At 45.2% G+C, this 13042-nt stretch overlaps 1 protein-coding gene across 3 annotated transcripts in view; it reads right to left on the bottom strand.

Moving 5' to 3' along the window:
- Window positions 1–13042, bottom strand: part of LOC146785834 (transient receptor potential cation channel subfamily V member 6-like) — a 318210-nt gene that overhangs the window by 210789 nt on the left and 94379 nt on the right. For all 3 annotated transcript variants that reach the window (XM_085635167.1, XM_085635169.1, XM_085635168.1), the window contains one exon: window positions 9113–9253. In XM_085635167.1, the coding sequence (XP_085491293.1) occupies window positions 9113–9253 (141 nt within the window). The remainder of the gene's footprint in view (window positions 1–9112; window positions 9254–13042) is intronic.

Here is a 13042-nt window from a genome sequence, read left to right as displayed (position 1 = left end):
TTGTCTTGACACCCAAACTGGTGACAAAAAACACAGACTAGATAAGAAAAGAATCACCACTTAGCAGAGAGAGGGAAATGTTCAATATGATTGTCATACCTTGTTAAATCTATACATGACTGAATAATGTCAATAGTCACATTTCCCCATGGAGAGCCTTCCAAAGTGTGGTGACCAGACCTGAGATATGCCCAATTTCCAAAAGTAAATTTATTTTGTGGTAGAATAATCTGACAACTGATAGCGGAAACTCGTAGCTGGTAAGGGTCTTAGCAGCAGATGACCTGTTTTGTAGGTATGAAGTATACAAAAATCATTTTGGCATTGTAATCACAATCACAACATAAAGGCAAACGCAGGACATCTGTGTCTAATGGCCAGAGGTGGTGACCTATGCTCTACCTATTTGCATGACATGTAGGGCAGAATACTTTTCCATCTCAGTCAGTTGACTTTAGTTGCCACTTAAAAATCCATCACTCTATCAAATTGAAGTCAATTGATTGCAGTGACAATGTAGCCTGCCCCAAAAAAGGTGCATGAGCTCTGAGAACGTGCATCTTTTGACTTATCAAATGTTGTCTCCACATTTAAGTGCAGAGTCTGTCACATGTGCTAGTTTTGTGCAATTTCTAATTGATGGGCCTAAGAAGCAGTCATTACGAACCCTTTTACTAATTCTGGTAGGTGTAGTACGACTCTGTAAGATGGCGGATGCATGAGACCAAGCTCTCTTCCTGTCTCCAGAGAATCCTGTGGAACCCTGCAGCAAAAACCATTGGGCAGCACCTTTCAAAGAAATAGAAAGAGACGTCTCCTAGACACACTTGAGATGGGCAAGCTGAGGAGTTTGGAAGGCTGATGCACATTTGCTGGCTATGGAGGGGAAGCACATCATTATCCGTGTTAATACAAGGAGATCAAACTTTACTCAAGGCAGAATATTTTCTGCATACGAGGACACTATCCAGAGTCAAGACACCAGGGACTATGTCAGGGCCTCTTCTTAGCAATACAATCCTCTAAAGAGCAGGAACTGGCACCACCTGAAATTGCCTAAGAGCACACAGCAGCCCCTATAAAATCTGGATTGGATCTGGCCGTAGATGTTGTTGTTAGAGTGCATTTTTATTGTACCAACAAAGATCATATAGAGAATGTGGCATTCTGAGCCCTTTTCATACAAAAGAATGAGAATTGAAATATTTCAGGCCCTTTCTGCAATAACATTGGCTATACACAAGGTTTTTTATCCAATCATGGCACAACTTTTTCCAGGTTTTCACTCGTGAAGGACAGCACATCTTTGAAAGCGCTTAGGATACAAGGAGAGGCAGAAGATAGAATTTCGGATTCCAGCAGGGGCTCAGCACATTTTCAGTGACCTATGCAGCATACTGTTGGTCAACAAAGACTGTTCTCCAAAATTGAACCAAGCAGAGATTATTGTTGGCAAAGCATACGTCTTAAAAGAAGAGGTAGTGCCTCGGACTTGTCTACTCAGGACTTAAGGAGATGCTTGGGGCAACCATGAAAGTTTTGGAGACAATAGAGCGGGGGTGCAAATGTTATATTGACTGTTAAGAATGCAGGGTTTAGGACACTGGAGAAGATGGGATTACCGATGAGGTACAATAATACTCCGGTCACATAGCCTTCTAATACTGCAACAACTGGCAAGATATTTACCTAAATTTCTGTCTGCATATACACTCTACTCAAGCAAGAAATGCTTTCTTTGTTCTTGGTCTTAGGTGTTATAAGCATGAGGAGGAGATCCAAGGAGGGAAATATATCTCAACTCTAAGTGCAAGGAGGCACAATCATTGAAAGCGGCCTGTAGCAGAAGGGATCAGTACATGATACATGCATCCAATGGTTAGGCTAGTTGGCTAGTTTTCTGTTGGGAAAACAGAAAGCTGGCTTTGCACTGAGAAGGGCTCACTGGAGGGCTGAAAACACTATGAACTTATTCAAGTAAAACTACGCATACCTATTGGAAGGTAAAAAGCATTTTAGGCATGCAAGTTGAATTAACTCACCTGTGAGGCCCAGGAAGGGCAACAAGTGTATGAATCAGCATGCAGAGAAAGAGTGTTTCTAAAGCGCTGGTGCAAGGTTCTATTAGGGCATGTGATCAAGGGCCAGGAGGGTCAGAAACACAACATGCATGTAAAGAATAACTGTGTGAATGTCAGTTTTCCAGCTTTGAAAATTCACCTGCAAGTAGGTGCGTCTTCGATCTATGCGCAACTTGGGTACAATATATATATATATATATATATATATTACCTACTGGCGGTCGCCAGTAGGTAGTTATAGTTAGGACCACGTTTCCATAGGAAATCCGCAACATTCTATTTTGAATAACTTTTGCGCCGGTCGACGAATCCTCGCGAATTTTTCAAAATAGGTGGGGCGCTACGCTCCGCTCCTACCCTGAAAGTCTCGGGGGGATTCGTCAAGCGGGGGCTGAGATAAAAGGGGGGTCCCAAAACGCGTTTTTCCCATGCATTTTTCCATAGGACCTTTAGACACAGCTACAGCCCGAACGGCTGAACAGAATTACTTGAAATTTGGCAGAGAGGTAGTCCTCAGGTCAAGGAAGTGCCTTTTGTAGGTTTGGTGTAAATCTGTTCAGTAGATTCTGAGAAAATAGCCTTTAAATCAATATATATATCTGAGCCAGCTTACGGTGCGCTTACGGTGCGCTTACCGTACGCGTACGGTGACGTGCGCGAGCGCGATTCTGATTGGCTGTTAGATCTTAGTAAACATTCGAATCGGTCGAAACCAGGAAGCGGCGGCCGCCATTTTCTCTCTCGCAGTCTGAGAGGGGGTTAAAAAACAAAGGCCAAAAACATATAAAGGGGCTGTTTAGACAGCTCCTAAGCACCTAGCCATGTTGAGGGAGTCCTCAAAGATCCCCCAAGGCCAAAAACGGAATTTTAATTTTTTCGATAATTTCGCCGATTACGCTTACCGTACGCGTACGGTAAAAATTAATAAAAATAAAAAAAATATCCATACTCTCCCCAACCCATGTGCAAATGGTGCCGGCAGGGCACCATTTGTGCATGGCATATTACAGATCTGAAAAATTAAAATATTACCTTTCACAACGAAGCGCATCATATGTCCTCCATGTGCGCACGGCGCGCGAAGCGCATCGTGCGTACATGGCCCATCTAGCGTAACGTGGGCACCCGGTGCGCATAGCGCACCACGTGCCCACCGTGCGTGCACGGCACTAACTGCGTAAAGTGGGCGCGCACGCCACGAATGGCGTAAAGTAACTTAGCATTTAAAAAACCGTACAAATTCACTGAAAAAACCATAGGTTTCACACACGTTATAGTTAGGAATTAGCATTTAAAAAACCTTGCAAATTCAGTGAAAAAACCATAGGTTTCACACATGTTATAGTTAGCTGGAAATTTTACTGATAAAAAACCAATGAAATTCCCCCGTTATAGTTAGTGCAGGCAACTATAACTCACGCGACCGCAATCTTCTGCTGATGCTAATACTGTATTTAGACACTTATTTGCCCATGTCTTCTTCCATTAAATTTTAGCTATACATATATTACAAATATTTTTTTTTCATAAAGACACATATGTCATCAGCAGAGGATTGCGGTCGCGTGAGTTATAGTTGCCTGCACTAACTATAACGGGGGAATTTCATTGGTTTTTTATCAGTAAAATTTCCAGCTAACTATAACATGTGTGAAACCTATGGTTTTTTCAGTGAATTTGCAAGGTTTTTTAAATGCTAATTCCTAACTATAACGTGTGTGAAACCTATGGTTTTTTCAGTGAATTTGGACGTTTTTTTAAATGCTAAGTTACTTTACGCCATTTGTGGCGTGCGCGCCCACTTAACGCAGTTCGTTCCGTGCGCGCACAGTGCGCTTCGCGCACCGTGCGCGCACAGTGAGCACGCGGTTACGCTAGATAACCGCGTGACCGTAATCCTCTGCTGATGACATATGTGTCTTTATGAAATAAAAATATTTGTAATATATGTATAGCTAAAATTTAATGGAAGAAGTCATGGGCAAATAAGTGTCTAAATACAGTATTAGCATCAGCAGAGGATTACGGTCGCGTGAGTTATAGTTGCCTACAGTAACTATAACGGGGGAATTTCATTGGTTTTTTATCAGTCAAATGTGTATATATATATATATATACACATTTACCTTGCATCGTAAAGTCATGCATGATGCATAGTAATGGCATATGCATGGTAAAGGTTGAGTTGTAATGGCAATGTGTGGTAATGGATGCATTGTAAATACATGCACTGTTAAGTCATAGAACCCCTTGGTGTGGTTTACCCTCTAACATTTTGCCTTTAACCCTCCTTTTTTCTGACTCTGTTTTTGCTGGCTTTAGGACTCATTTTCCCACTGCTAACCAGTGCTTAAGTGCTTCTGCTCTCTCCCTAAAACATGGTAGAATTAGCTTATACCCAATTGCAATAGTTAATTTACCTGTAAGTCCCTTGTAAAGTGGCACTGCATGGGCCAGGGCCTGGAAATTACGTGCTACTACTGGGCTTGCAGCACTGATTGTGCAACCCACTTAAGTAGCACTTTAAACATGTCTACGGTCTGCCATTGCAGCCTGTCTATGTGCAGTTAAAAAATTGCCATTTCGATCTGACAAAATAAACCTTTTGCCAGGTCCAAAGCTTTCTTTTAAATACATATGTCACCCCTAGTGTAGGCCCTGGAGAGCCCATAGGGCAGGGTGCAGTTTATCTAAAAAGTAGGTCTTTAACTTTTTAGTTTTACATGTCCTGGTAGTGAAACGCTCTTACATTCGTTTTCTCTACTGCAATGCCAACTTTTCTCATGAGATAACATTAGAGTTACTGTATTACATTTAGTAAGCTGCAATTTCCAATAGGAACAGGTAACCAGTTCATGTTCGGTGTCTTTGAAATTGTAATGAAAAATCCTAACTTATGGCAAAGTCAGATTTCAAATTATAATTTTGAAAATACCACTTTTAGAAAGTTACCATTTTCCTGCCTTAACCATTGGGTGCCCACAGCCTGACTCTGGGTCACATGACTCAGTGTAGTGACCGTTGGTCTTTGCGTTCCTCCTAGACAGCCACACACAATGGAGATCTTAGATATGCCTTGATGGGCCATTGCTACAAGGATGGGAGGGAGGGGCAGGGTCCAGTCCTACTTACACCTGAATAGGTTGTGTCCTGTCGCCAGATAAATGGCTGAATACCCCCTGTAGTTGGTCTGGAGGCAGGGTCAGTAAGGCAGGGCATCTGTGCACTTCAAAGGCCTGCCTCTAGAAGCTTCTCCCCATTCATTTCAAAGTCACAACTGGGCATATATACTGGACCTCAGACACCACTAATTCAGTACACTTCAGGACCAGCGGATACTCTGACAGGAAGAAGGACTGCAATGCTGCTGAAAGGACTTCTACTTTGCTGGACTGCTGTTGCGAAAAAACCGATAAGAACTTAACCTGCTCTGAAACTCAGAACCCAGAGTGAATCCAAGGTCAATAGGGACCTAGCGTGGGGACTCCTATTGACCTCGGTTTGACCCGTTCCTACCAAACAAGTGGCACAGCGTGGCACAGCGTTTTTCTTGGCACAAGTCGGGTAATGCTGGCTGTGGGAATTTTGTGGATTCCTTCTAATTCCGTAAGTTCCATCTCAGAAATGTAAGGAAAATGTATGATTTTAGGAAAAGTTTGAGATTTACATGGCATTGTGGGTAAGAAAAATCCCACGATATTGACACAAACCACCCCATCTGCTATCCGGGAGGCAGAAAGACTGTCACTATAGTTTTTGGGGGTAGGGACAGGGTCATGCCCATAATGGGCGGCCCCCACCCCCTATAATTATGTACAAAAAGGACCCTGCTGTCTAGTGGGCTTTCTTTCCCCCGGGGGGAACCTCAGGGGTAATTACCCCATCTGCCTCCGCGGGGGGGGGGCAGAAAGACTATCTCTCTAATTGAGGTAGGGGGCATGGCTATGCTCATGTTGGGCAGCAGTCACCCCCATATGTGAAAAAAATAAATTTTCATGTGTTTAGTGTGCTTTCTGGCCCGCCGGGGCTCGGGGAACTGATTGGGGTAATCATCCCCATCTGCTCTCTAAGGTGCGGAAAGACTGTCACTGGGGAGGTAGCGCGAGTGCTGCCATTGGCCGACACCAAGGCTGGACTAGCTGTATTGGGCCCGGGCGTTTTCCTGGTGGGCAGGAAGGATGGGGTCTGGTTTTGAGTGGTAGAGGCCGTTTTTTTCATTAGGGGCCGGTTTTGCAGCAGTGCTGCAATATCGGCTCCTGTAATAAAAGCAGTAGCAGTGTTTCTCACTAGCACCCCATGGGTGGCCGGTCTAACTGAATTGCTAGGGCTGGTTTGTGTTCCCAGTGCGGCCCTGGCTGACACCCACACTTAACAGGCTAATAGAGTGAGGCAAAACAGAAACATATTAACAATGGTGTTTTGTGGAACACTTGGTGGGGGGAGTCCCATTATGGAGTGCCCAGTGAGGGGAAAGGTAACATAGAAGTGTGGGGATAATAATATTTGCCTATAACGAGAGCTTCATTGGGCACCTGAGACAAAGTGGAAACATCTAGAAGGCTCGCAACTTTTCCACTCCCCTATTACAATCATCTGCTGTCCAGGAAATATCAAGGAAAAAAGTTAAGGAATGGCAAGAGAATAAATGTAAGTTCCTTATTCAAGACAGGACAGACTAACATTTTTAAAATGTATTGAAGAGATTTATGAGGAATCTAACATCTCAGATCAGGACGGTTTCACTACTACCAAGTGTCCAATGGGTCTTACTTATTGTTATGAAGACAAGCACCATGAGGAACTCACGATTTTCATAAAATGGGCGATGCGAGTGGAACATGGCAAATGGCTTTGTCATTAATCTATATAGCTTCTAGTAACCAGCATGTCACTGGACAAGCCAGTGGCCCTTAGGAGGTGAGTAAGAGAATCATGTAGAACCTTTACAGATAAAAAGTGGAAACATATATACACAAAAACGCACAAAACAATTAGAATTGCCATAGGGAGGGAAACCCTATACAAATTTTTGTTGTTTTGGTATTTGACTCTTTGCTTAACACACATTTTATGGAAATATGACCAACTGTCGGACTGCTGAGAGAACATATTGGTCGCAGTTGAGGAGATGCTCTACCTTGAAATCTCCTACTACCCAGGGGTAATTTTGTTGGGACTACCTCACACTGGAGAATGCTCGATAAAGACTCTATGATGCAAACATAGTCATGGTAATAGGGGATCTTGGCTAGATGGGGCCTGAAGAGAGTTCTATCTTGGTATGTTTGGGTTTTAAAATATGGGTGGTTATAGCTGGGGAGAAGATTATACTTAGCATTCAGAATGAAGATACGTGGTATGATACTGTTCGGGCCTGATTCTGACATACTTGATGAAAGAAGTCATAGACCTAATGTGCCCTAAATACCTTAAAGCAGTGGTTCTTTAAGTGTGGTCCGGAGACCCCTGGGAGTCAGCGAAACATACTCAGGGGGTCAACAACTGCTTAGAAAATGAAATAATATTAACAGATTAAAAGCAAAATGTGCAACTGAAAATTTTAAAACATTCTGTGTATGTGAACGAATTTGAAACTGGAGGATAAAAATGAAATTAGTATCCTCAGATTGATTTGTGGGAGCAATGCAAGTGCATGAAACAGGATATAGTATGGACAATGAGTGGCCTCAACTGAATTTAGAACAGCTCCAACATTCCTATTACATTTTTCATTTTTTTCTATTTATTTGCAAATTATATTAACTTTTTCATCATGTACGTACTTGTTTGTTTGATGAATGCTAGTTTCTTTATTATTGTGCATTGTTTTGCCGTTCAAATCATGGGAAATGCTTTTGCCATGGTTATCGTCTTTCAGGAATGACTCATTGTGGGTCCCTGGATTCCAATAATGATCCAGTTGGGTCCCCGAGTTCCAATAATGATTAACTGGGGGGTCTACAGAATTCAAAAGGTTAAGAACCACTACCTTACAGTGTTACGTCTGATCCTCACAGAACTTTCACAAGGGACGCCCAACTACAAGGCCATGGTACTCTAAGTAGAGAAAAAAGGTTGGGTGGTGACATTCGGGTTTGGAAGAAGACCATTTATGTGAAAAGTTGTAGACCTATGGACAGGGGAAGTGGAAGCTGATAGTCTTGAGTGGGAGGACATGTTGAGAGGTAGATGTAGTCTCTAGTGCATTTTATGTTGGGTAACTTGACTACGTGGCTGACTTGAAAAATTGTAGTTTGACTAATATAGGCTTCCTCCTCTTGGGCCTTCGGTTGTAGGTGAGCATATGTGTGACTGAATGACAAATAAAAAGAGGGAAACTTAAAAGCTGATGATAACAGCAAGACCAAAATAAAGGACAATTTGTGCTCAGCCCCATTATGGCTGTAGTGCAAAAATAGTTGTGGTGCATGAAATTTGCATAACTTCTTTTGCAAAATACTTGTGACTTATACAAAATTATGTATATTAAGAAAAAACATTTTATTGGTGTTTAGAATAAATTTTCTCGTGAAAGTATATCTCGCACAAAAAAAATTACGATTTACTGTGTTGGTGAAAAATTTTCTTCAGACACTAAACTTTGCATGATGTAAAATAGTGAAAATTTCACATTTTGCGTAACACAGAATTTGAGAACTTCAATATATTCCTCTGACATAACAAAATTTCACACAGGCATACAAATCCAACACAAATACCGCGTACAGTAGAACCATTTTAACTCTATATCCATTCGTCAGTTTTCAGTTCTACTGGTATTTCATGTCTCAGTTGCCTGCTGTTTTCACTCTAATGCGTCAAAGGCAATTTGGCCAAAACAGCAGAATAAAAAAAATCTATATTAGGTACTCTCTTTTATGCTTTACTGACTTATCAATTGTCATAACCTATGCATATTATGCAGCCTGTGATTATACGACATTACAGTGAAATGTACCTTAGTAGATCATCACATTTCATGCTTACCATCTAAAGAATGATTTCTTAAATTAAACATAGTGGTTTCTTACCATAATAAAATTTTCTCGTTTTTCCTGGAGCAAAGAATTTGCCGCAAGCGCAAGCATTTTCTGTGTCAGCTTTGCGAGCCAGGAATTCTTTAACCATTGAAACGTTCTGGTTCACAACAGCAATATGTAATGCAGTTTCTCCTAAACAACGAGCAGAAAGACAAAATGGCGTCCTTTAAACCAAACATTTGAGAAATAAGATAGAAATTCTAGGATAAAGATTAAATAAGCAATTACTAAGGGACTATAGTAATGTCCTATGCAGAGTTTCTTCAGAGCTCAAATGCAGAGAACGTGTCCAGGGTTGATACAGATTCGGAAACCTCCCCCAGCTACCCCCCTCCCTCCCTCTCCTTAAAAAAACCCAATAAAGGGCAAATCCATTTGCTACACCTTTGTTGTTTGCGTACCAGGAAATGAAGCAAACAGTATTAACATTATATTAACCACAAGAAAACACATTCTGCGCTATTTTAGATGTATGCAATTACCCTCACTTTTCAAATCTGAAAGATGTGGCTTGACCTTGAGTCGGAATGTATGTCACTTTCATCACAAAAATAACAACAATAATGCTACATTAGTTATCTCTGTTTTCTTTTTAAAGAAACGTGTATTCATGGACTTGAATTTCTTTTTTTTTTTGTTTTCTTTTTTTTTTTTGTTTTTTTGAAACCTTTATTACAGAATGCAAAAGATATACAAAGATGGGCCTACAACCTTCAGGCCGGCCGCTAGCAAGCAGTGGGAGCATAAAACACAGTTATGAAACACAAGCGGCAAGTGATGAAAGTCCCAGAAGTCGAAGAAAGCGTTGGCGGCCAAACTGTCCGGACCCCCCAAATGGAGGTTCCATTTTTTATGAGAAACTACAAACAAATCCACAAGGCAGCAAAAGTCAAAGCAGCATTATGAGCTCCCCTGGGGAGGACCCTACCGATCCACAGGAGTAGGGGGGGGGACGGGCCGGGACAGAAACAAAGTGAACACGATACACAGAACCAAGGTAACAAGCAGACTAGGGAGACTGGGCCACTGCCAAATCAGGCGTCAGCGGCGGGCTACAAATCCCGCCACGATAGGAGTTCCAGGGGCCCCACACTTTCACCCATTTCCCAGGCTTACCTCTCGCCACATACACTACCTTCTCCCGAAACATACACCAATCCATGTTGTCCTTCCACACCGAGACCGTTGGTGACCTCTGGGAGCCCCACAATTGTGCTATGTCACGCTTGGCCACCATATATCCCAGTGTCACCCACCACGTCTGCGGCACCGTGTAATCAGTCGGCTGCCACACATTTAGCAGACATCTCCTAGCCTCGGGAAACAGCGTCACATGCGTGACCGCTTGCAACACCGCATGTACACCACGCCAGAAGCGCGCCACCTCCGGGCATTCCCACAAAGTATGGAAGAAGGTCCCCGACAAACCCCACCCACGCTTACACATCCCATCCACGGCATATCCCATAAACATCAGACCCGGCCCCGTAACGTAGACCCTGTGGAGTATTTTGAGCTGGACGAAACGAAGGCGGGCCGGTATGGCCACCTCTTTCGGGGAGGCCACCGCAGATACCCAGTCCTCGTCATCCAGCTCCAATCCATCGGCAACCCATGCCTCACGAAGGCCAGTCAGCAGTCCCGAGCGATCATTGATGAGCTTTTTATAAATCAATGAGATAGTGCCATCCGGTACATGTCCATCTAGCACTCTATCTTCCAGAGGGGAGCACTCCGGGATGGTCGCCACATCCGGGAATACAGAACACAGCGCGTGACGAACCTGTACATACCGGAAGTACTCCCTGTCCTGCAACTGGAATTCCGTCTGCAGCACATCAAACGTTTTGAATCCCCCCCTCGTCCAGAGATCGCCCACCCTGCTGATGCCTATCGTGTCCCACTTCTCAAAGCCTTTCGAGGTCCACAAGCAGCCCAATCGCTCAGATGCATACAGTGGCGTCGCCCGGGTCAACCGATCCTTCCACCCCATCGCCAAGTTTGCCGCGTGCCACACCCGTACCGCGACCCGCGTAGGACCCGTCAGACGTGCGTCGAGCGATCTAGAGTAGAGCGCACGATTATAGTCGCCACACGGCAGCAACAATTTGTCCATTTCAAAAGCCGTGTTAAGGGCGGGCCCGTAAAGGCCGTGGTTTATCGCAGCCAGCCGGGAGGCCCAGTAGTACCGTTTGATGTCTGGGAGGGCAACCCCCCCCGTTATACCACGGGAGCGTCAGCTTCGCGAGGGCGATACGCGGCTTCCCATCCCAAAACAGGTGGCGCTGCAGACCCTCCACCTCCCGAAAGTAGCGCGCTGGGACGACGTCCATCGTGTTTTGTAGAGCGTATAAGAAACGTGGCAACGACATCATCTTAAACAGTGCCGCACGGCCGAGCGGCGAGAGCGGCAAGCGCCTCCAACGCGCCACATCCTCCTTCAGGCGCTGGAGGGGGGGGAGTAAGTTCTGTTTATATCGGGCCGCAGCGTCCAGGGTAATAAAGATACCCAGGTACTTAAATCCCTGCGGAGCAACCTGGATAGGACAACCCCGAGGAAGGATAGGAGCCTCCCCCGAGAGGACATACACACAGGATTTAGCCCAGTTGATGACTAAGCCGGAGTTGCGGCCAAATGAACACAATACATCCACTAACACAATCAGTGATTCACGCGGGGAAGCAAGGTACAAAAGAATATCGTCCGCGTAAAGGGAGACGCGATCCTCATACTCGGGGGTCCATCGGAGACCACGAATTGAAGGGTGCCACCGCAGCCATTCCGCCAGGGGCTCCAAGGCAAGCGCAAAGAGGAGCGGCGACAGGGGCAGCCCTGCCGCGTGCCCCTGCCCAATTCAAAAGGAGCCGATACTCTACCATTCACCACCACCTGCGCCAGCGGTCCGGAATACAACCATTTCACCCAGCCAATGAATCCCGGGCCAAACCCAAACTTAGCCAGCGTCGCCCAAATATATGGCCATTCAAGCGTGTCGAACGCCATAGTGGCGTCCAAGGACGCCAAAATGGCTGGCTCTCGTATGAATGGGACCCTCGCGAGCACCCCATGCAGACGCCACAGGTTGAGCGCGGTGTTGCGATGAGGGATAAAGCCGGACTGGTCCTGATGGATCAGATCGCACACCACGCCAACCAGCCGATTAGCCAGCACCTTGGCGAGAATTTTCGGCTCCGCATTCAACAGCGAAATGGGCCTGTAAGACGTGACCCAATCCCGCGGCCTCCCCTCCTTATGAATAACCACAATAGTGGCAAGACGCTGGTCCAGCGGGAGGGAAACCCGCCAACCAGGCCGCGAGGAACATATCACGGAGATGCGGAGCCAGTGTATCCGGTCGTAATTTGTACAATTCGATGGGAAGGCCATTAGGACCCATGGCCTTGCCAGAGGCGACCGAACGTATGGCGAGGGCAATCTCCTCAGATGTCGGAGCCGCGTCCAACAACAATTTATCCTCCTCCGAAAGAGAAGGCAGCGCAATGTCTTTAAGCAGGTCGTGGGAATCCTCTTCCGAGCGGGAAGATACCGGGGAATACACCCCACGGAAATACTTAGCGAAACAATCAACAATTTCCTCCGGCTCAGTGACACACACACCATCCAGTCTCTCGATCGACGGGACCACTCGACTCGCTCTCTCCTTTTTATCCAGCCACGCAATCAGTTTACCAGCCTTATCACCCACATCATACAGACGCCCCTGTTGCTCTCTACTCAGGCCCCTGGCTGCCTCCGTGACTAGGGCCTTGTAGTCCGCCTGTTTGAGTCTGAGAGCATGCAGTTTATCCTCCGTGACCCCACACTCCAGATCACCCTCCAACTCAGTTATCTCAGATTCGATACGGATCACCTCCTCCCGCTCGCGCCTCCAGGAATGGGAAATGAGGGATAGGGCCTCC

This window comes from Triturus cristatus, chromosome 11 (assembly GCF_964204655.1).
Source record: "Triturus cristatus chromosome 11, aTriCri1.1, whole genome shotgun sequence".
Taxonomy (NCBI): domain Eukaryota; kingdom Metazoa; phylum Chordata; class Amphibia; order Caudata; family Salamandridae; genus Triturus; species Triturus cristatus.
This window is presented reverse-complemented; position numbering and strand designations above follow the sequence as displayed.